The sequence below is a fragment of the Triturus cristatus genome, chromosome 2_1 (genome assembly GCF_964204655.1).
Source record: "Triturus cristatus chromosome 2_1, aTriCri1.1, whole genome shotgun sequence".
NCBI lineage: Eukaryota > Metazoa > Chordata > Amphibia > Caudata > Salamandridae > Triturus > Triturus cristatus.
Genome location: NC_140581.1, coordinates 125,040,239 through 125,064,897, shown reverse-complemented (window position 1 = coordinate 125,064,897; position 24,659 = coordinate 125,040,239). Strand labels below are relative to the sequence as shown.

The 24,659-nt window shown below is 52.0% G+C and overlaps 1 protein-coding gene across 6 annotated transcripts in view; it reads right to left on the bottom strand.

Moving 5' to 3' along the window:
• UBAP2 (ubiquitin associated protein 2) overlaps nt 1-24,659 on the bottom strand; it is a 1,669,217-nt gene that overhangs the window by 66,478 nt on the left and 1,578,080 nt on the right. For all 6 annotated transcript variants that reach the window (XM_085628825.1, XM_085628795.1, XM_085628777.1 and 3 more), the window contains exon 27: nt 16,992-17,183. In XM_085628825.1, the coding sequence (XP_085484951.1) occupies nt 16,992-17,183 (192 nt within the window). The remainder of the gene's footprint in view (nt 1-16,991; nt 17,184-24,659) is intronic.

Sequence of the window (24,659 nt, the reverse complement as noted above, 5' to 3'; positions counted from 1 at the left end):
GCGTATACCGACTTTGTGGAGGGACGCCTGGCTGCCAGAATGATATCACAGACTTCAGGAGGCAAGTCAAATGGCATCAACTGCCGCCGCTCAATCTCCATGCATGGAGGTGGAGGCTGGACAGGTTCGGGTGGAGGACCGTCCCCTGCTGCTGCGACAGAAGATACTCCCGAAGGGGCAGACGTATCGGGGGATCGGTCAACATACTGAGTAGCTCGGGATACCAGTATCTTCGTGCCCAATCCGGAGCCACCAAGATGACTTGGGCCCGGTCGTGCCTGATCTTCTTCAGCACTCTGGGCAGAAGTGGTATAGGCGGAAAGGCGTACAACAGACCGCAACTCCACTCGTGACGAAAAGCGTCGCCGAGCGAGTGCCGCCTTGGAAATTCCAACGCGCAGAACTGCTGACATTGCGCGTTCTCGTCGGTGGCGAATAGATCTAACCAAGGCTCTCCCCACTGCTGAAAGAGACCTTGCGCCACTTCGGAGTTCAGACGCCATTCGTGATCCATCATGCACCGGCGGCTGAGTTCGTCTGCTCTGGCGTTCAGAGAGCCCGCCAGATGTTGAACCACTAGGGTGACGCCCTGGTGTTCCAGCCATGTCCAGAGGCGCAGAGCCTCCTGACAAAGGGTCCACGACCCCACCCCGCCCTGTTTGTTGCAATACCACATGGCGGTGGTGTTGTCCGTGAACACCTGCACGACACTTCCCCTGACAGAGGGAAGGAAGGCTTTCAGTGCAAGCCGGATCGCTCTCAACTCCAACAGGTTGATGTGGAGACGAGACTCCGCCGGAGACCAGAGGCCTCTGATCTCCACCTCTCCCATATGGCCACCCCAACCCAGGAGGGACGCATCCGTCACTACGACATGCTCCGGTTGGGGAAGGGAGAGGCTCTTGCCCTTGACCCACTCGTGGTCCGTGAGCCACCACTGCAACTGCTGTGCAGTGCCCTCCGAGATCAAGACATGGTCGGACAGGTTGCCGTGATGCTGGGCCCACTGAAACTTCAGGTCCCACTGCAGAGCCCGCATGCGCCGCCTGGCGTGATGCACTAGTAGGATGCAGGAGGCCATCAGCCCCAGAAGCCGCAACACTAGCCTGACCGAAACCCGGGATAGAGGCCGAAAGATGGGAATCAGGGCCTGTATATCCCGGACCCGCTGTTCCGGTGGATGGACCCGGAACTGCGCCGAATCGAGAACCGCTCCGATGAAGAGGAGCTTCTGAGAGGGACTCAGGTGTGACTTCGGCACGTTGATGGAAAACCCCAGCAAATGCAGGAGATCCGCCGTAGTCTGGAGGTGGGAGACGACTGCCTGGGGCGAGCCCGCCTTCAGCAACCAGTCGTCGAGATAGGGGAAGACTGGAACCCCTGATCTGCGCAGATGAGCTGCGACCACCGCCATCACTTTCGTGAACACCCGAGGGGCACTGGTGAGGCCGAAGGGGAGCACGGTAAACTGAAAGTGCTCTTGGCCCACCGTGAACCGCAGGTAACGCCGGTGGGCCGGCAGGACGGGGATATGGAAATATGCGTCCTGCAAGTCCAACGCTACCATCCAGTCTCCAGGGTCTAGGGCAGCTAAAACCTGAGCCAACGTTAGCATCTTGAACCTTTCCTTTCGGAGGAAGGCATTGACGTTCCGGAGGTCCAAGATAGGGCGTAGGCCCCCCTTGCCCTTCTTGGGAACCAGAAAGTAGTGGGAATAACAACCACGACCTACGTCTGGACTCGGAACGCGCTCGACGGCCCCCTTGGCCAAGAGAGCCGAAACTTCCTCGCGGAGAGAAGATTCAAATGATCCCCCGAGATACGGTGGTGCTGCGGTGGCATGGCTGGAGGGGTCGTCTCGAAGGGGAGGGAGTAGCCCCTTCGGACGATTTGCAGCACCCACCTGTCCGATGTTATGGACCGCCAGTGGAGCAGGTGATGGCGAACTCTGCCGCCCACTGGCGTGGTATGGGCCTGAAAGCTCGGACTAGGAGGGCTTTGAGGCGGATGCTGCCGGGGTGGAAGTGGGCTGACCACGTCGGCCTCCATTTCCGCCACGGCGGAAGCCACGTCCGCGACCGCGCGCAGGTTGGATCTGCGGCTGGTGGCTTTGCGGACGTGAGGAGGCGCCCTTCCTTGGCCACGAAAGGGGCGAAAAGCGGAGGTGTGCGCCCGCGGAGTCGAGAGGCCCAAGGACTTGGCCGTAGCCCGGGAGTCCTTAAAGCGGTTCAGCGCACTGTCCGCCTTCTCACCAAACAGGCGAGTGCCATCAAAGGGCATGTCCATGAGGGTGGTCTGGACATCCCCGGAAAATGACGTGGACCGCATCCAGGCGTGGCGGCGGAGCGCCACCGTGGTGGAAATCGCCCGACCCAGCGAGTCCGTGGTGTCAAGCCCACATCGTATGGCGTGCCGTGCTGCATCCCTCCCATCGGCCAAAGCCTGGTTAAGACGCGTCCGGACCTCCTCCGGACACAGGGGCAGCACGTCCTCCACCGTATCCCACAGGGAATGGGAATAACGGTCCAAGAGACAGGCGGTATTTAAGGACCGCAGGCCCAAACTAAGGGACGAGAACAGTTTCTTGCCAAACTGCTCGAGTCTCTTGGAATCCCGGTCCGGCGGAACGGTCGGGAAGGAGGATTGGGAGGTAGAGGCCTGGATAACCAGACTCTCGGGGGTGGGGTGTTGGGACAGGAAACTGGGGTCGCCCGGAGCAGGGCGGTGGCGCCTGGCAACGTTCCTATCCACAGGAGGAAGTGTGGAGTGCTTGGACCAGGTGCCCTGCAGAACGTCAGTGAGGGCCTCGTTGAACGGCAGCAGAGGCTCTGTGGAGCTTGCTGAGGTTTGAAGCACCTCAGTGAGGATGTTAGTCCTCACAGCCACGGCAGGCAACTCGAGCCCAAGGGCCTCGGCCGCCTTGCGCAGCACCACAGAAAATGCGGCACCCTCCTCCGAAGCCACGGTCGGAGGAGAAGTGAATCCAGCGTCTGGCGAGGTGTCCAGCCCACTGGCCTCCCCCAGTTCATCTGCCCAGTCCTGAGAAAGCTGTGACTGAACAGCCATAGGGTCCTCGAACCCCTCCCAGTCGCCCCCTTCTTCCGATTCCTGATAAACAGGAGGAATGATCGGAACCGGACTGTAGAGATGGTAGGACTCAAGCGGCGTCGGATGCGGCGTCGGTCGACGCCGCTGCGGCGCCGGGTCCGGATGAGGGCTAAACTGGGGCGGTGTCGGCGCCAAAGGTGTAGGCGTGTGCGCCGGCGGCGCCGGTGACGGCGTCGGTGGTTCAGTCGCCGGCGCCGGTGGAGGAGTGACTAGGTCAACCGGCGTCGACTGGGGCCCAGGCATGGGCCCCGCGGGGACCTGCGGCGTCGAGACCGGAGTAGTCGACGGCGCCGGGGCCGGAGCCGCCGGCAGGCAAGTTCGCCCAGTCGAGTCCGCGGGGCCCGAAGGCGCGCCAGCGGGCGTCGACGGCGGGGCCAGGCTCCTCATGGCCGAGAGGAAGGCACTGATCTCCGCCGGCGCCGCGTCAGTCCCAGGGACCGGAAGGTATGGGGGCGGACGCGGCACCTGCGGCTCCGCCGGAGCCGCGGGGGTGGAACCACCCTGACCCTCGGCCGAGTCGCGCGACCGGCGAGGGGAGTCCAAAGAGCGGTGTCGCCTCTTGGACTTGTTTGGACTTACCCGACGACTTGGAGCCGGACGATCGATGGCGTCGGCTAGGGCTCCGCGAGCGATCCTTGGACCTCAACCTGGACCGGGATCGCGCACGACGCGGAGCCGAGTGGCGAAGCTCGAGAAGCTTGCGGGACCGCTCCCGCCTAGCCTTCGAAGTCAGGGCCTGGCAGTCGTTGCACGACTCCGCGTCGTGGTCGGGGCCTAAGCAGTAGAGGCACCGGCGGTGGTGATCGGTCACCGACATCAGTCGATGGCAATCCTCGCAAGCCTTGAACCCAGGCATCCTACCGGCACCAGATGTCGACAGACAAGGATCAAAAATGATCAAAAAAGATTTAGTCAAAAAAGACTAAAAGGGGTAGCTCTCCCGGATCTGCGCTTACTGGCGCGGAAAAAAGAAGAACCGAGAACTGACGTCAGCGCGCGAGGGCGGCGTCTAAGTACTCCGACGACGTCATCCTGGCGCACGACGCCGACGACGGACGCGGAGCCGCAGACGATGCCTAGCGACGCGCAAGGGGTATTGCTGACGAAAAATCTTCCGGATCCAGTCTGACGCCTGGGGATATTCTAAGGTGAGGAATCTAACTAACGTGTTTCTTTCAGATAATTCTTCTTTATGGGAGGTGGAATTTTCTCCACAATAGGATGTAATAGACCAAACTCTTCTGTTTCACCCACTACAAGGTGACTCACAGAAGTCCGACCATGAGAGGAAAGAGGAAAAACAATATTCTCCTGAGTGGCTCTACCGACTCCGCAGCCGACACCGAGAAGGCGACATCGAGGGAAGAGGAGAAATGACTTGGATTGGCGCCGCTGGCGTCAATGCAGGAGTCGGCTGATCAAGGATGGACGCCGAAGGTGGAGACCCAGAAGGGTTGTGCACGGGTGTCAAAGGTAAGTCGGCCGAAGTCGGCCGGTGCCGACACAGAAACTCTAACAGCCCAACTAGCACCGAGGGCGAACCTACCAGGTATTGCTCCTCTCACTTACATAGGGCCAAGTATTGTGCCAGCTACAGGAGTCCACTTCTATTCTGAGTACAGGGCTGCCATTGCAGCCTGTGTGTGCTGGTGCTTGCGCCTCTCACGAAAGAAATAAGTTCCCTTATATCTGAGGTCATTACACTTAAAAGCTATATGTCACCCCTATGGAAGGCCCTTCCGTCATGAGGGCAGGGTGCTTGGTTATAACGAACAAGTTACTTACCTTCGGTAACGATAGATCTGTAAGAAACATTAGTTAGTTAGATTCCTTACCTTAGAATATCCCCACGCGTCAGGCTGGATCCGGAAAGATTTTTCATCAGCAATACCCTTGCGCGTCGTCTGCGGCTCTGCGTCCGTCGTCGTGATCGCCGGGATGACGTCGGAGTACTTAGACGCCGCCCTTGCGGGCTGACGTCAGTTCTTGTACATAGCTTTTCACGCCAGGAATGCAGAACCATGCAAGAGACCGACACTGGTGCCAAAAAATTCTAGGGCCCTGAAAAGGATGACCTCAACCCTAGATATCGGTTCGCAGAATGGGGAGGATGGGTGGGTCGGTGAGGAATCTAACTAACTAATGTTTCTTACAGATATATCGTTACCGAAGGTAAGTAACTTGTTCATCTGAAAGAAACACGTTCGTTAGATTCCTCACCTTAGAATAGATTCCCCAGCAATACCAACCCCGGTGGTGGGTCTGCGAACCAAGATCACACCAGAAAGTCCTGGAGAATAGAACGGCCAAAGAAGCCGTCTCTCCGGACTTGGCTGTCCAGGCAATAGTGATTAACAAACGTGTGCAGCGAGGCCCACGGTGCAGCCTGACAGATGTCCTGCAAAGGGACTCCCCGGCCGAGGGCAGTGGTCGCCGCTGTGGCCCGAGTGGAATGGGCCCTCAGCCCTACCGGAGGTTCCTTTTTAGCTAAGGAGTAACAGTCCTTGATACACAAAACGACCCAACGAGAGATGGTTTGCTTCTACACCGCCCGCCCCTTCTTAGCGCCCACGTAGCCAACAAAGAGTTGGTCGTCCACCCGGAACGGTTTGGTGCGGTACAGATAGAAGGACCGCACCCGTTTTGGGTCCAGACGGTGGAGCCGCTCTTCCTCTTTCGAGGGATGCGGAGGCGAAAAGAAGGTGGGCTGCGTAACAGACTCCTATGTGAAAGGCAGTTACCACCTTAGGGAGAAAGGAAGGACGAGCCCTGAGAACAACTTTGTCCGGATGGACAGAAAGCAAAGGAGGCTTAGAAGAGAGCCTGGAGCTCACTCACCCTTCTAGCAGAGGTGATGGCAACCAGGAAAGCAGTCTTAAGCGTCAACAGACGAAGGGGACAATTATGAAGTGGCTCAAAGGGAGCGGACATCAGAAACGTCAATACCAGATTCAAATCCCACTGAGGTATTACGAAAGGGACAGGAGGAAACATGTGAGTAATGCCCTTAAAGAAGCGAGAAACAACAGGGGATTTGAAAAGAGAAGGCTGATCAGGAAGCCGTAAGAAAGCAGAAATAGCTGAAAGATAACCTTTAAGGGTGTCCAGAGCAGAGCCCTAATGGGCCATGGAAAGAAGAAAGAGGAGAACCTCAGAAAGAGGGGCGGAAAGGGGATCCACAGCCTTTGCTGTGCACCATGTCACAAATTTGTTCCACCTGCAGGCATACACCGATTTTGTGGAGGGACGCCTGGCTGCCAGAATAACATCACAGACTTCAGGAGGCAAGTCAAATGGCATCAACTGCCAGCGCTCAATCTCCACGCATGGAGGTGGAGGCTGGACAAGTTCGGGTGGAGGACCGTCCGCTGCTGCTACGACAGAAGGTCCTCCTGAAGAGGCAGTCGTATCGGGGGATCGACCGATAGACTGAGTAGCTCGGGATACCAGTATCTTCATGCCCAATCTGGAGCCACCAAGATGACTTTGGCCCGGTCGCGCCTGATCTTCAGCACTCTGGGCAGAAGTGGTATAGGTGGAAAGGCATACAACAGACCGCAACTCCACTCGCGACGAAAGGCTTCCCCAAGCGAGTGCCGCCTTGGAAACTCCAACGCGCAGAACTGCTGACATTGCGCGTTCTCTTCGGTGGCGAATAGATCTAACCAAGGCTCTCCCCACTGTTGAAAGAGGCGTTGCGCCACGTCCGAGTTTAGACGCCATTCGTGATCCATCATGCACCGGCGGCTGAGTTCATCTGCTCTGGCGTTCAGAGAGCCCGCCAGATGTTGAACCACCAGGGTGATGCCCTGATGTTCCAGCCATGTCCAGAGGCGCAGAGCCTCCTGACAAAGGGTCCACGACCCCACCCCGCCCTGTTTGTTGCAATACCACATGGCGGTGGTGGTGTCCGTGAACACCTGCACTACACTTACCCGGACTGAGGGAAGGAATGCCTTCAGTGCAAGTCGGATCGCTCTCAGCTCCAGAAGGTTGATATGGAGCAGAGACTCCGCCGGAGACCAGAGGCTTCTGATCTCTGCCTCTCCTATGTGGCCCCCCATCCCAGGAGTGACGCATCCGTCACAACTACGTGCTCCGGTTGGGATAGGGAGAGGGATCTGCCACTGACCCAATCGCGGTCCGTTAGCCACCACTGCAACTGTCTCGAGTGCCCTCCGAGATCCGGACGTGGTCAGACAGGTTGCCCCGATGCTGGTCCCACTGCAGAGCCCGGAGAGCCCGCATTGCCATCTTGCGTGATGCACCAACAGGATGCAGGAGGCCATCAGACCCAGAAGCCGCAGCACCAACCTGACCGAAACCCGGGATCGAGGCCGAAAGATGGGAATCAGAGCCTGAATATCCCTGAGGATAGGCCCGGAACTGCGCCGAGTCCAGAACCGCTCCGATGAAGAGGAGCTTCTGGGAGGGACTCAGATGCGACTTCGGCACATTGATGGAGAACCCCAGCAAAAGCAAGAGGTCGGCCGTAGTCTGGAGGTGGGAGACGACTGCCTGGGGCGAGCCCGCCTTCAACAACCAGTCGTCGAGATAGGGGAAGACTGGAACCCCCAATCTGCGCAGATGAGCTGCAACCACCTCCATCACTTTCGTGAACACCAGAGGGGCACTGGTGAGGCCGAAGGGGAGCACGGTAAACTGAAAATGCTCTTGGCCCACCGTGAACCGCAGGTAACGCCAGTGGGCCGGCAGGACAGGGATGTGGAAATAAGCGTCCTGCAAGTCCAACGCTACCATCCAGTCTCCAGGGTCTAGGGCAGCCAGAACCTGAGCTAAGGTGAGCATCTTGAACTTCTCCTTTCGGAGGAAGGCGTTGATGCTCCTGAGGTCCAAGATAGGGCATAGACCCCCTTTGTCCTTCTTGGGAACCAGAAAGAAGTGGGAATAACAACCACAACCTATTTCTGGACCAGGAACGCGCTCGATGGCCCCCTTGGCCAAGAGGGCCGTAACTTCCTCCTGCAGAAGTTGCAAGTGATCCCTCGAATTTCGGTGGCACTGCGGTGGCATGGCTGGAGGGGTCGCCTCGAAGGGGAGGGAGTAGCCCCTTTGGACGATCTGCAACACCCACCTGTCCGATGTGATGGTACGCCAGTGGAGCAGGTGATGGCGAACTCTGCCTCCCACTGGCGTGGAATGGGCCTGAAAGCTCGGACTAGGAGGGCTTTGAGACGGATGCTGCTGGGGTAGATGTAGACGGACCGGCACGTTGTCCCCCTGTACCGCCTCGGCGGAATCAGAGTCCGAGACCGCGTGGAGGTTGGTTCTGCGGCCTGTGGCTACTAAAGGGGCGAAAAGCGGACGGTTGCGGGCGCGGGGTCGAGAGACCCAAGGACTTGGCCGTAGCCCTGGAGTCCTTAAAGCGCTCCAGCGCACTATCCGCTTTGTCACCAAAAAGGCGACTGCCATCGAAGGGCATGTCCATGAGGGTGCTCTGGACATCCCAGGAAAAACTCGTGGACTGCAGCCAGGCGTGGTGGCGAAGCGCCACGTGGTCGACATTGCCCTGCCCAGAGAGTCTGTTGTGTCCAGTCCACATCGGATTGCATGCCGTGACGCATTCCGCCCCTCGGCAAGAGCCTGGGCGAGCTGTGTCCGGGCCTCCTCCAGACACTGGGGCAGCACGTCCTCCACCGTATCCCACAGGGAGTGGGAGTAACGGTCCAAAAGGTGTTGATAGAAAGTTGATAGAAAGCAACCCCAAACTAAGGGAGGAGAACAGTTTCTTCCCAAACTGTTCCAGCCTTTTGGATTCCCGATCCGGGGGAGCGGACGGGAAGTAGGTCTGGGAGGTAGAGGCCTGGATAACCAGGCTCTCGGGCGTGGGGTGCATGGACAGAAAACTGGGGTCGCCCGGTGCAGGGCGGTGGCGCCGGGCCACGTTCCGGTCCACAGGAGGAACTGTGGAGGGCTTGGACCAGGTGCCCTTCAGAACGTCAACCAGTGCTTCATTAAACTGCAGCAGAGGCTCCGAGGAGCTTGCTGACGGTTGGAGCACTTCAGTGAGGACGTGAGTCCTCACGGCCACAGCAGGCAGCTCCAGCCCAAGGGCTTTGGCCATCTTGCGCAGCACCACAGAAAATGTAGCACCTTCCTCCGAAGCCACGGTCGGAGGAGAGATGAAGCCAGTGTCAGGGGAGGTGTCAAGACCACTGGCATCCCCCAGTTCGTCTGCCCAGTCCAGAGATAACTGGCCCTGCCGGGCGAGAGGGTCCTCGGACCCCTCCCAGTCGTCACCGTCATCTGATTCCTGGTATACAGGTGGAATGATCGGAGCCAGGAGGAAGATGAAATTGCCACCTATCGGCGTCTGGTGCGGTGCCGCTCTGACACCGGGACTAAACCGGGGAACGGCGTCGTCCAAAGGCGGCGCCAGGGGCGGCACCGGAGGAGTCTGCGCCGGCGGAGGGGTCGTGAGGTCGACTGGCGCCGACTGGGATCCAGGCCTGGATCCCTCGGGGACCTGCGGCATCGGGACCAGAGTCGACGACGGTGCCGGGGCCGGAGCCGCCGGCTCGCTAGGCCTCCCAGTCGAGCCTGCGGGGCCCGAAGGCGCGCCGGCAGGCGTCGACGGCGGAGCCAGATTCCTCATGGCCACAAGAAAGGCACTGACCTCCGCCGGAGTTGCGTCAGACCCAGGGACCGGAGGGTATGGGGTTGGTCGGAGCCCGAAGAGCTATTTCGCCTCTTCGACTTCTTGCTGTGCTTCGATTTACCGGATCGTGAAGACTTGGACCCCGATGAGCGGCGATGGCTGCGGCTTCGCGACCGGTCCCTCGACTTCCTCCTCGACCAGGACCTTGAACGGCGCAGAGCCGACTGTCGGAACTCGAGCAGCTTGCGGGACCGCTCCCGCCTAACCTTTGAAGTCAAGGCCCGGCAGTCGAGGCACGACTCGGCATCGTGGTCAGCCCCAAGGCAATAGAGGCACCGGCGGTGGTGGTCCGTGACCGACATCAGTCGGTGACAGGAGTCACAAGCTTTGAAGCCAGGCATCCCTACCGGCACCAGAGTCGAGGTCGACGAAGAATGGAACCAAAAGAGTTCCCCCAAAAATTTTTTGTCAAAAAGTGACTAAAAGGGTATGCTATTCCCAGATCGGCGCTTACTGGCGCAGAAAAAAGAAGAACTGACGTCATCCCGGCAATTACGACGGACGCTGAGCCGCAGACGACGCCTAGCGACGCGCAAGGGTATTGCTGACGAACCATCTTTCCGGATCCAGCCTGACGATATTCTAAGGTGAGGAATCTAACTAACGTGTTTCTTTCAGATGTGAGTGTGTCCCTGCATGAGCAGGACACCCCTACAAACCCCGGAGCCGATTCTCCAGGCTTTGTAAGTGCAGGCAGCCATTTTAAGATATATAGTGGACATCAGTTATTAGAAAATGTGTAACTATGGATATATATACACAAAGCTGCGTCGAACCTGGTAATGTTTGGTATCAAACATGTTGGAGTTATACCCCCCTACACCGATTCTGGTGTTGGATAAATGATCCCATATACGGGGGGCCATAAAGGAGCCCCATGTACTCCCGGTTTACAGCCTTTCAGGGTCTGCCAGCAAGCATGTACTGCCGCTGACCACAGACACTGTTCTGCCCTTCTGCTGCTGAGCCAAGCTTGAGCAGGGGGAGGTAGAACAATAGATTTCCAGGTCTGACCACTTCCCAGACAGAAATTAGCGATTTGCACTGGGGGAGATTTCCAGCGCCACCAGCCTGAAATGAAGGGCATATTTGGTGCCCTCCTTCCATACTCCAGTTTATGTCAGTTCAGGAACCCTTGGTTTCCACTCTGGCGTGAAACTGGACAAAGCACAGAGGAGTATCCTCCTCCTTGCCCAGGCCCTCCTCTGGGCGGGACCCCCGAATCATTCCAACCCCTTTTCTTGGGCATTTAGGGGCTTCCCCGAGGGTGGGTCCTCGAGTTCGTTATATAACAAGACTCGCCTCTGAAACCAAGACCATCTTCGACCGTCTGAACACTTGGACTTCGAATGGAAACAAGCTTGCATCAAGGAAGACTCCTGATGCTCCAGGTCTCGCTGTTCTTAAAGTCTTCTGCCTCGTCTGTGCTTCGCTCAGGTTCTCCAGAAGACCTACGGTCATCAAGGACATCTGGAGAAATCTCCCTTGGAGTGAAGGGGTCACTCCCCTTCATCTGCAGGCACCGCAATTAAGCTGGCCGGTCTGCACTCTCCTGTCCTCCTATAGACTTCCCGAGTCTCAGCAACAAAGGTGGTGGTTCTGTGGCGCTCCAGAGGCCTGACCTGTCTTTTCTGCAATTTGGAGGATAGTATCCCTCGTCAGAGCCGCTGGGACAAAACCCCTGTGCACCAAGTTAACTTGCTATTGCCAATGCTTGTTGGCTCTGCAGTCCAGAGATCTTTGGGCTGCAAGAATCTCAGCGTCCTCACAGCATCCCTCACATCATGGGCCTCCATCTTTGGAGAGCCGCCTGAGGTCCTCTTGCGACTCCTGTGCCTTCTGCCAGTGGGTCCTCTTGGGGGTTTTCTTCTTTAATGGGCTTCACTGCTAACTTGGCACCTGCTCTGACTCTCCTGAACTTGTTCAGTCCCTTGGACCTTGCTGGTCCCAACAATAGCACCTTTTTGTTCTCCATGCCAGTTGCAGCTACCAAGGTTTGTTGGTGCTCCCACTGGATACCGACCATCTAGATACCAACATCCGACGTGAGACAACTTGTGCACAGATCCTGATCTTCTTCAGCGTCACCTGATCCCTACAGATGCAGCAAAAAGCTCCCTGTCCACTCTCCTGAGCTCCCTGCTAAAGGTGGGCATTGCGCTTCCGTGCCTCCAGGTCACCTCTGAGTGGCATAGGCTCTGTCCCCTCTGCTTGCAGGTTCTTTTCTTCAAGAATCTATCTTAGGATTCCACCGGACTTCTGCATAGACTTCTCCAGAGGCCTTTTCTCCAAAGTCTTCCATTGTTGTCTATGGCAGGTTCCGACGTCAGACTTCCCTGGTGCAGGTAACCTGGTTCCTGGGGCATCCATGGGTAGGGTGGCTCTCCAACCTTCCGTACCCCAAAGGGCTTTTTCGGGGTCCTCTGGTAAGGGTCCTTTTTCTTTAAAACTGCAATTGACACTTCTCCAGAGACTTCCATTGGGCATGCCGCATTGTTTCCAATCTGCACACAGCCTCTGTGGGGTTCCTAGGTAGTTATCATTAGTGGTTTCTTGTTCTCCTTGCTCATCTGAGTCTTCTGATCCAAGCTCCGTTCTTCCTTAAAGTTCGCATTCCACTTTCTTAGTATATGGTTCGGTCTCACCCTAGAAACCAGTTTACGTTTGTGCTACAACCTACTACTGGAAATGCCATTCGAGATCTGCTAGGCATTGACGGCTGAGTTTGTCTGGCCTGGCGTTCAGAGAACCTGCTAGGTGTTGAACCACCAGGGTTATATCCCTGCTGTTACACCCATGTCCAGAGACACTGAGTTCTATAAACCCACCCCGCCTTGTTTGTTGCTCTACCACATGACGGTGGTGTTGTCAGTGAACACCTCCACTAGCTCTCCCTTAACAGAGGGAAGAAATGCTTGCAATGCTACCTGGATTGCCCAAAGCTCCAACAAGTTGATGTGGATTCCCGACTCTGCCTGAGACCAGTGTGCCCTGATCCCCCTCTCTCCCAGGTGGCCGACCCATCCCAGGAGTGACGCATCTGTCACTAATTTAAGATCTGGTTGGGGAAGGGTAAGGGGTCTGCCACTGACCCAATTGCAGTTAGTCAACCACCAATGCAGGTCCTTTGCAGTTCTCACTGAGATCTTGACCACATCAAAGAGATTCACCTGATGCTGCACCCTTTGGAACTTCAGGCCCCACTGCAGAGCCCGCATACTCCATCTGGCGCGATTTACCAACAGGGTGCAGGAAGCCTTGAGTCCCAGCAGCCTCATAGTCATTCTCACTGAAATCCAGGATAGAGGAAGAAACATTGATATTATAGCCTGAATATCCTGGTCTTGCTGCTCGGGAGAATAACCCCGAAACTGCACTGTGCCCAGAACAGCTCTGATGAAGGAGTGAGGTGTTACTTTGGCACATTTATAGAGAAACCAAGCAAATGCAGGAGATTCGTCATTGTCTGGAGGTGGGAAATTACAGCCTGGGGCGAAGACGCCTTCACCAGCCAGTTGTCAAGCACGGTGAATTAAAAGTGCTTGTGGTCTATCTTGAACCACAGGTAACGCTTGTAGGTAGGCAGGATTATGATGGAAAATACGCATCGTGCAAGTTAAACGCTACCAGCCGTCTCCTTGGTCTAGGGCAGACAAGGCGGTACAAAAGGGGGTGGTGATGGACAGAGCATCAGAACCAATCAAACACTCACACCCAGTCAACAGATCTGTGTTTGATCCATCACCGTTCTCTAGCCCTCTCTGCCACCCCAGTTCAGACATAGCCATATGCAAATCAGTCTGACCCTGTGCCTCATGGGAACAGTCCAGCCCGAACTGCCAAGCCATGCCTTCCCTGGACCGGAAACAAGCTTCCTAGGACCGGTTTCTGGCATTTCAGCCGTCTTCAGCCAGGCTTGCTTGAATCCAGTGGCAAAGTGAGCAAGGGACTCACATCTGAGCATACCCTGCCAACTTATGGCGAACAAAGCGGTACAAAAGGGGGTGGTGATGGACAGAGCATCAGAACCAATCAAACACTCACACCCAGTCAACAGATCTGGGTTTGATCCATCACCGTTCTTTAGCCCACTCTGCCACCCCAGTTCAGACATAGCCATATGCAAATCAGTCTGACCCTGTGCCTCATGGGAACAGTCCAGCCGAACTGCCAAGCCATGCCTTCCCTGGACCGGAAACAAGCTTCCTGGACTGTTCCCATGAGGCACAGGGTCAGACTGATTTGCATATGGCCATGTCTGAACTGGGGTGGCAGAGTGGGCTAAAGAACGGTGATGGATTAAACCCAGATTAGTTGACTGGGGGTGAGTGCTTGCAATGTTCAACACTCCGTCCATCATTTCCTTTGGTTTTGCTAGGGCAGACAAGACCCGAATCAACGTGAGCATCTTGAATTTCTCCTTCTTGAGGAATAGACTGACGGTCCAAAGGTCCAAAATGGTCCGCAACCCTTTGTTCTTTTTAAGAATCAGAAAGTAGCAGGAGTAGCAACCACTGCCTACTTTTAAAATCTGAACGTTTTCTATAGGTTCCTTGGCCAGGAGAGGTGTAACTTCCTCTCAGAGTAACGCTAGATGATCCTCCTCCAGCTGTTTTTCAGTTGCCAGAAAAGGAGGAGGAAAAGCAATAAAGGGAAGAGAATAGCCTGCATGAAAAATCTGCAAGACCCATTTGTCCAATGTTAAGGCCCTCCAGTGCAGGAGATGGTGTTGAATTCTTCCTTCGACTGGAGTAACATGGCCTTGCAGAACCCAAATAGGAATGCCTGGAGGCTGCAGGTGTTGGGGCTGGGTGGAAGATTAGTTCTGGCTACCATTCAGAGGTCTGAATGATCCACATCCTCATACAACTTCGGGAGTCTGTGCAGGACATAGGCTGGGATATGACGGACGCGGTTGAAAACCCCTGCCATTGCCACAACAGTGAAAAAGTTAGGATGGCCATAAGGTGTACCCGAGAGGCCCAAGGATCTGGCTGTAGCACGAGATTCCTTGAAACACTCCAAGGCAGAGACCGCTTTCTCTACAAAAAGAGGAATCCTGTCAAAGGGGATGTCCATGACATTAGACTGGGCATCACCACAGAAGCCAGATGTTCTCAGCTAATTGTGGCGCTGCAATGCCACCGTCAACAAAACTGATCTGCCCAGTGAGTCAGTTGTGTCTAAGCCACACCGGATTGTGAATTTTGCTGCATCTCTCCCATCCTTTACTGCCTGGGAGAGCATAGCCCTGGCTTTCTCCAGGAGCTGTCTGAGCACTTGCGCAACAGTTTCCCAAATGGTGTGCGAGAAACGGGCCAATAAGCATTTGGTATTCACCAACCGCAATGCCAGGCTGGTACAAGAAAACATCTTCCCAAGTGTGCTCAGCCTCTTGAATTCCCTGTTCAGAGAAGCAGAAGGGAATGCACAACTGGACGTTGAAGCCTGAACCACTAAGCTCTCAGGGGTGGGGTGTTGGCTGAGGAACCTTGGATTGCCCGTTGCAGGGCAACGGCAGAAAGCAATTGTCCTGCTCACAGGAGCCCCTGTGCTAGGCTTGGACCACTTCCCTGGACATCTGTTAGTACTTCATTAAACATTAAAAGGCAATAGGGGTTCAAATGTGGATGCCCCAGGCTGAAGCACCTCGTTCAATAAATTAGTTCTGACCTGCACAGAGGACAGCTCCAGGCACAAGGATCTCTGCTGCTTTCCTCACCACCATGGCATAAGTAGATAGAGATGTGCCCAGTCCACTGGCTTCCCCAAGATCCTCATACCAGTCCAACTGTTCCACCAGAATGTCCAACTGTTTTTCTAAACCGTTCATAGACCCCTTCAAATCCTAACCCATGCCTGAAACTTCCTCAAAATGCATAGGCAACAAAGTAGAACTTCTGGGCTCTACTGGCACCTCAGTCGAGAGACGTCGATCAGAGTTGTCAGGTATCAGGATGAGGCTGTCGTCACCGGAGTCATCGACTTCGGGACCGATGTCGGGGAAGATCGCGTTGGCATGACCGGCGTCGACCCGGATCTGGATCCATGAGAACCTAGTGAGGCCTTCTTCGACCCTGTGTGGCCAGAAGGCGTACCGTAGGGGTCGGCCTGCTCAAATATGGGGTGCATGGTCTCGTAAAATTCCTGAATTTGAGTTGGGGACGCTCCAGCTCCGGGAAATAGGAGAAGGCACGAAGTCGAACCTGGCTATGGTTCCACAACACTGTGCCTAGAGCATCGACGCTGTTTACCTTTCTCTTCAACGGACTACGGACGAGGTGAAGTAGAAGTCAGTTTGGACTACTACTTTTTGTGCCTCTTCCCAGAGTGTTCAGAGGACCTCGAGTGAGAAGAAGAGGACTAACGCTCCTGGAGAAGTCCTGTGACCTCCTCTTCCTCGAACAGGATCTCCAAGGAGTCACACTCTACTGTTGACTACCGGGCCACAAGGAGCTTCAAAGATCACTCCTGTAAGGCCTTCGGAACCATGGCCAGGCAATCCAAGAACGACTGTCGTGGTTGCGCTCGAGGCACCACAAAGAGATAAGATGGGGATCAGTTACCGTCCTAGCGCAATGAAAAAAATCTCTCAAAGCGCTGAAAAAAGCCTGACAAAAAAGAGTCAGAGGGGTGGCTCTTCTCCGGCTCAGCACTTAACTGGCACAAAAAGAAAAGACGTCCATGAGCCAGGGTGGCGCCTAAATAGGTGAGTGCCTTGTCCTAACCGACATTAATAATGCCGAGGACGTCACGCGGAGCCGAAAGGAGCCACCCATCAGCGCGCAGGGGTACTGCTCACACAAAAGTTCCGGATCCAGCCTGACGACTGTGGAATTCAAAGGTAAGGAATCTGCAGCTAGAAGTCTCTATCAGATTCAAAATATATTAAAACATTCTAACGCATGCAAAGACGACAATGGTGAGTAACCTTCATAGAAGCATCACAAGATAGCTAGTCATGTCTCCAATTTTGTTTCCAATATGGCAACTAAAAATAACACCAAATTATGAGGTTTTAACATTGGGGAAAATGAAATTCAAATTTGTGGGATAACGATACATCTTGTCAATCACAGAATAAAATCTTTCCAGGTCATTCAAAGCACTTTTAGATTTTGACAGAGAACATATTTGTCTAACCAAATTAAATCACTTCTAAAGCAGTGTTTTAAAGGGTGACCCAAAAACCTTTTATTCTCACCTGTCCATCCTGCTGTAGGTGATGATGCAGCATTTGTGAGTGAGCCTGTTGATGTGGTGGCAGGATATGAAGGAAAGGAGCTGGAGCATAGCCCGCAGCAGCACCAGGATTCAAAGGACCGGTTGATCCAAGGGCAGAAGGAAGGCTGAAAGGAGGTGGTGTGCCAGCATGAAATCCCTGCTTGTCGAATGTCTAATCAAGAAATAAGTGGGAACCGGTAAAAATTTACAGTGATTCATTGTGCATGTCAAAACGTAATATTTTCATACAGTTATAGCATGCCCATCAAGAGACTAGATGGAAACAAACCATGCATTTGATCTCATTTAAGTGTACATACTAAATCAACTACAAGTTCACATAACAAGGAGCCTGGAAAGTTTGTCGCATAGGCGGTTGGTTGGTGACAGATGCACAATGTAAATATATTCAGATAGCTTCCCACTATACAACTAAGAAGCTATCTTAGCTAGCTTTCTAGCTTCCCTGCTCTTGCAATGATTAATTCAGAACAGTGAAATGTGTGTATATCACTATGCCATGCTACTATCGCCTGGGCTGTCTGCAAAGTAGTTCAAGTACACACAATAGGCCAAGAAAACTACAGAAATGTATTTATTTTTTAACATGCTTAATGTAGATTTCCCCCACTTCGGGACGAAATTCATTTTGAGAGTGAAAGAATGGGGCTAACTTAATGTATATTATGTATTGTTATATCTATTTACACAGTGCAACAAATCACATTCAAAGGTGTATTTCGGTGCTCAGCCTGTTCAGGTTCAACATACAATCACTAAAATAGCCAGGTTTTTAAAAGTCTCTTAAACGGAGTAAAATCCCAACAGTAGCTTATATGTACAAGAAGATGATTCGAAGCCCTCGGAGCCATGTAAGAAAATGCCCTGCGACAATATCTAAAGGTACGAATCCTAGGATTGACTAACACAGCCTATTTACAAGATCTGAAAATGTGTCAAGGACAGTAATGACAGACTGTCCTTTAAATACTGAGGAGAGTTTCATAGAAGGGCTTTGTGGACAAGACAGGACACCCTGAAAAAGATGTGTTCTCTGACTGAAAACCAGTGGAGGGACTTAAGAATAGTAGTGAATGCTGCTCAGTCTGTAGGAAATTGGATTACTGGTTGAAGGGGGTAAAACTCTACTCAAGCAGCAACCATAATTCCTGCCAGGGTAAAGTCACATGCAATCTGAACTTAACCTATGATTAACCCTTTGGTACCCTGGCGCAAAAGCAGTCAGGCTGAACTTAGAGGTAATGTGTAAAGCATTTAAAATAGAGCAACATTTTAGAAATTGAGATCAAAACTACAAAAACACAATTAGTAGAACCAAAGATATATATTGCCAAAGATATTAAGGTACGTATAGTGCTTAAAAGCACAAAGAACCATTCACAGTTATCTGGTCGTGCGAGACCGGCTGAAACTCACAAGTGCAGGCTGACTGCGATGGAGCACAGCCAGATACGGGGGGAAGTGTTAGTCCTCCTGAATGTGTTACTTTCAATAGTCAAGTACAAAGAGTTCCATTTGTGGTGGAGAGGGCCGCAAGAAGTAGGAAGAATGTTGTGGATGGCAGTCGTCGCTGCGCACAGAGCAGGCTAGGAGTTGCAGACTGTTGTTGCTGTATTGCGAAGATTCTTTATGGTGCCGCAGACAGTAATTGCTGGAGATACGCGCTGGCAGTCACTGCTTGCTGTCGATGCTGTAGCACGAAGTGCAGAGCTCGAAGTCCAGATTTGGCGCTGCTGGTCATCCCTGTGGCGTGAAGAGCCAGGTGACAAGATCTTGACACAAACACCACCATAATGTGGCTAAAAAGACATTTACAAAGCCAACAGATCTTGCATAGGCGAGACCTATTGACCATGCCAATGCTTGGTATGGAATGCCATATGGTAAGTTATAATTATTTATACAGTGTTTACCACAGCTGAATTGATAATGTTATAGAATAGAGAATGCCATGCCAAGGTGAATACCTAGATTCAGAAGTATTTTATGCCATACAAAAACTGTGAAAATGTGACACAAAGGCTCTGAATGTAACATAAGTTGTAGGTAGACAGAAAAGTCCAATAGGTTACAGCTTGTATTACAGTGATGCTTTAGGCTACATGTTACTTTGGGTTCAATGGTTACAAAAGAACCAAAAAGCACTCCTGACTGTTTACTAGTACAATATAGAAATAATTGGTGTTCAGTGGGTTTCCTAAATCTTTGCATTGCACCTTCCGCACCATTCAAATCATGGCCCTAGTGTCTGCAAGATAACTGCACTTGGGACTACTGGATTAGTAGTAAAAGAAAGCAATAATTGGTGCTCAGTAGGTTTCTTAGACCTTTTGGCCGGTGCCACTGTACTTGCTGCACCATTCAAACCATGACCCTAGTGCCTGCAAGGTAACTGCACTTGACTGCTTGTTTGGAAGTAAAATATAGCAATAATCGGTGTTCAGTGGGTTTCCTAGACATTTTGGCACCTGTGCCACTGCACCTGCTACACCACTGAAATCATAACCCTAGTGCCTGCAAGGACAAATGAGGAAATAGTTTATATCAAGTAATGTGTGTTCCGAAAAAGGCACATATGCAGACGGAATACCTAATTATAGTGTAGCGAAACATAAACCCAAAAGATTTCATATTTGCCACAGATGTCATAAATAAAGCATACGCTTTACACATCAAAGTGAAAACCAAGCATTGCTAAATTGTGTTACAATGTGGCTGGCTCTTTCCTGTGAAAAGATCTTATCCTGTGGTTGACATTAAACTGCCCGAGATCACCATATGTTAGGCCAGAGGTCTTCAAACTTTTGGATGCCGAGACCCCCCTGTCAACATTTTGAGGCGTAAGGACCCCCTCCTGACAAAAATGTCTAAACCTGTTTACTAAATTGCGTGGGATGAAAATGTAAATGAGGTTATGTGATGCCGCGTATTTTGGGATAGCATTGCTTCATTATTTTGATATTTGTTACACACAGTAACGCTGAGGAAAGATTTCACCCAATCAGTACCCATTTATAACCAAAATACAGCAATTATCATCAGAAAGATTTCAAGTCAACCTTTGTGAAGGGCCTTCCACTCTGCAGCAATACGTGCTGCCACATTAGAAGCTCACCTGGCCCTGACCGGAAGAAGCAGGGGTCCCTTAAAACCCTGGCGGTTTTGTGTAGAGTTAAGCCTTTTACCCATGCAGCTTTCCTCTCACCCCCTCCCTTCCATCCCTCTCTCCTCTCCTAACCCCGGATCCCTCTCTCACTTTGCAGGTCATTTTCTTTCACCCCTTTTTACAACTTCTGAACTCTCCCCATTCAACCTCTCACTTCACCTTTAATCACCTCTTGCCATTCTGTCCTTTCACTGCCCTCATCTCTAACAGTCTCTCACATTTATCTCATGGTCTCTCTGGCCCTGTCACCTCCCGTGCCCCTCAGCACTTCTCATTCACCTCGTCTCTTCATTCAAATTTTTGTCTATTTGTATCGAACACCTCTCCAGTCCCCCCATTCCTCTTTCACATCTCCCCTTTGTTCTAACAGAAGCCCTCACCTTTGGATCACACTCACTTCTTGCGTGTCCACACTTCTCTTCGGCAATTCACATTTCTCCTCATCCCTGACCTCTTCAATCAAATTCTCTCACTCCCTTGCTGGCCTCTCTCATTTTGGGTGCGGATGCAAGTTCAGAATGGGATGAATGAATGTATGATTACTGATGGGCTTGTTTGAGTGAGTTGCATATTGAGTAGTGAGGGGGACAGGTGAGTGAAGTGTCACATGAGTGCAGGATGAGTAGTGTACTCGTGTGACTGCAGGTTGAGGTATAGTGTGAGCAGGGCAAGTGCATTTTGAGTGCAGAGTGATCGCTGTGAGTGCAAGGTGAGAGGGTGAATGGTGCAAGTGCATGGTGATCAGTGTGAGTGCATTGTGATCACTGTGAGTGCAAGGTGAGCGTGACAATAAAGGGCGAGAATGAGGAATGAGTTGTCTGAATGCAGGGTGCATTCCCAGACCCATGAAGTAACTCAGCATGTTATTGACGGGGCGTAGACTTTAAGATCTAAGTTAAACAATTGCGGCATTAATCGGGGATCGAGGGTGAAGGAAATAAATAATGTGCTGAACCTGCAACAAACTTCCAGTCCTATGGTTAGGGTTACCAGCAGATTATTTTGATGGCCCAGTCGGTACAAAAAAAAGCAGTCACCTAAAGCGGTATTTTCAGCGCTTATCTGTGCATACTTCCCTGGGCCGGCTTTAGTGCTGGTGGTGCCCTGTGCGACAATGTTTGTTGGTGCCCCCCCCAATAACCACCCCACCACGGATTCTCTCACTAGCACCCTTTAACAGTGACCAAGTCTCCATAACCCCACACTCTCAGATGCATTGAATTAGTTATATAGTGCCACTCATACCAGTGTAGGGTGTCCGAGCACTTTGCATCACACACACATTACACAGAGACAATCAATCATAAGTGTGTAAATCAGTGTATAGGAAATGTTACATAAGCCAAAGGACTAAAAGTATAGGAGTCACATGTCATCCATACTGGTAGGCAGCATAGTTCAAGAGTGCTTGGTGTGGAGAAGCACAAACTCAGAGTCGAAAAAGAAACAGCATAGTTGGGAGTTTCCTTTAATTATAAGAATTGATTTCTAGCCAAATTAACCCTTTTTGCAACATTAATCAATGGTCTAATAATGTACTCTTTGTAGTGTGCATGCTGTTCTAGGATGAAAGTTAATAGCTCACTATCCTATATTAGGAGTTTAAGTTATAAATTGCAAGTAACAAAAGGATGTCTCTTTTGAAAGCAGTAACCTGCTGATCTCTTCACATCATACGCACTCTGTAATCTACTTGGTACACGTTCTTTGCAGCAGGCATATTAACCCTCTGCACTAACTTCACCCAAGTCAAAACCTCAACTATACAAAATTCTGATCTCTCTCCAGGAAGATAATTAATCACGAGTTATAATAATAATAATAATAATGATATTTGTAAAGCGCGAACAGTTACCTCACGAGGAGGTGTCCCGGCGCTATAGACCGCTGGGGAACCCGTCCTGGCTATCCCTGTGAGATGGTCCCTTTCTGGGTATCTCCAAGGTGAAACCAGGCATCCCCAGCGTCTGTGGGGGGCCGTTGTAGAGATGAGGCAAGCTTAATGCCCAGAGTTGCCGAGTGTGTTCCTGGTTAGAGTAGGTACCGAGGCGAGAATTATCGAGTCCGTTTTGACCCTGGTCCACAACCCTGCCGCGTCAGGAATTGAACCCTGGTCCCTGGCCAATTCTCTGCTTACGGGTCTGCCGCCTCTAACCAGTGAACCACACCTCTCTACTATCTTGTGATCTTGACATTTATGTGAGGCCTGGCAATTGCCGGGAAAGAAACGCTGCAGCAGGTGCTTCAAAAGCACAATAAACTTTCACACACGGCCCCCCCAGAAAGCCAACTTTGTATTTCTTTCCATGAAATGCATTCTCACACTACGGCAGTGAATGTAAAATCCAAATGTAAGGAATAGGCACAGTGGGGACCCAGGGGGTACTGGAACCAGCAAAAAACCCTAAGCCTCTGTAACCAGTTTACAAAGGCATGTTAAAATGCAAATGGTCTTTAAAGACCTGTGAAAAAACACGGGGGTGCCGGAGATAGGAATCCAGACACTGCCCAGCTGAGCCCCCAGCATCTCAAGTTTCACTGCAGCAGCCCAGGGCTGAGACACAGGAGGGAGGAGGGGGGGGGGGGGAAGTGTGGGGGGATGCTGAAGCCCTTGGGCCTGGGCAGAAGTGTGACTGGGAAGGCGCGACCCCCTTTGCATCACTCCACGGCCCCCCTGGGGGTCGCGCCCCACAGTTTGAAGACCCCTGTGTTAGGCTGATGCGGAGACCGAAATGTGGTTTTATACTTTGTTCCGAAAAAGGCAGTTACATAAATTAAATGGACGCACCAAAGAAGAGGAAATTTGCACGAGAAATTGCAACTGTTTTGTGCAGCTGAAGAACGAGATACATTTTGAGATGGCTATGTCTAAAATAAAAAAAATAAAAAAAAGCACAAGCAGGCTCCATGGAGAAAGTATACTGCATTCCTCATTCCTATAAAAGCTCTCACTTTGAAGTCAGCCAAAAGCAAAATAAAGACCAGGCTCCCACGAAAACACAGCTGGACTTTTGACGTCGGTCTCTGAATGGGCAGCATTTAAAGAAAAGAAAACAAGTTTGTGGAAGAATACGCTGAACACTGCTTTAACATGTCGCGGTACGAACGCAAGCTGCACAGCCTAAAGCAAATAAAGGCAGCAAATGGAAAGACAGAAAATGTGAGTTACAAACCACAATGCATTCCCAGGCCAACCTTTCTGAAAGTCCTCAAGATATCTTTCGCATAGCCAGAAAGCTGCAATGTCTGGCAGGCGGCAACCTATAAAGGAAGTTTTAGGCCTGCGAAAAGATTATTTTATGTGGTCGATATGGCAGTGTAAAACTGCATACACAGGCTGAAATGTCCGGCATGACATCTGTAGTTTAAACAGGCTATTTAAGTGAGTGGCACAATGAGTGCTGTAGGACCACTTGTAGTATTTGACTTACAGGCCTTGGGTACACGCAGAACCACTTTAATTAAATATGGCAATTGCGTGTAAGTCAATGTTACTGTGTTTAAAGGAGAGAGCACCTGCATTTTAGCACTGGTCAGTAGTGCTAAAGTGCACAGAGTCCTATGGCCAACAAAAACAAAATGAGCAAAAAAGAAAAATGGAGGAAGGTGAAAATGTTGGAGGGAAGACCATCCTAAGACTGACAGGACTAACAATCAGCATTATTATTTAAATAAAAAAATAATTATCTCACAAAGAATAGCATCACAAACTTTGTCAACAATTTTAAATGAAGTCTCTTCACAACTAACAGTCTTCTGTTGTTGCTGGGAATGATTAACTGATCATGCTCAACCAGTTGAAAAGGAACAGAAGGCCGAGTTAGAGCCAAGGCCAAACCAAACGTAAAGCGACTGTGATATTAAGTAATGCATTATAAATATGAGCCGGGAGAAAACCTACATTATACAAGTTCAAAGCCGTACATCAATATTGGCAGCAGAACTGGCAAAAAAGTTTAAATTAAAATTCTGTCTTAAAGCATGCAGCGCATGCTGAACACCCACTCCCGAAGGCATGCCAACCCGCACAGAATACGCAGAAGGGCCAATCGAACCACCAGACCCCCGTAAAAAGGGCGGGATAACGCCACCCAGAAAGCAACAGAGGACCGACAAGCCAAGTTTATGGAGGGGGAGGAGGAGGAGGAGGACGGAGCCACGCAAGGAGCCGCTGAATGGCGGCATCCGCATGGGTGTTAAACAAAAGCACCCCATCAAAGGGCAGGTCAACCAGACGGTCCCAAACATTCTCAGGGAAAACGCTATCCCTCAACCAAGCATGGCGACGGAGAGCTACTGAACTTGTCATTGTGCGGCCGAGAGCATCCAAAACATCCAGGGCCGAACGAAGAATAAATGCGGCCAACTCCCTGCCCTCCATCACATGGCGCTGCAGATCAGCGCAGACACCTTCTTGAGAGGCACAAGACAGAAGGGACTCCACGGAATCCCACAAACTGG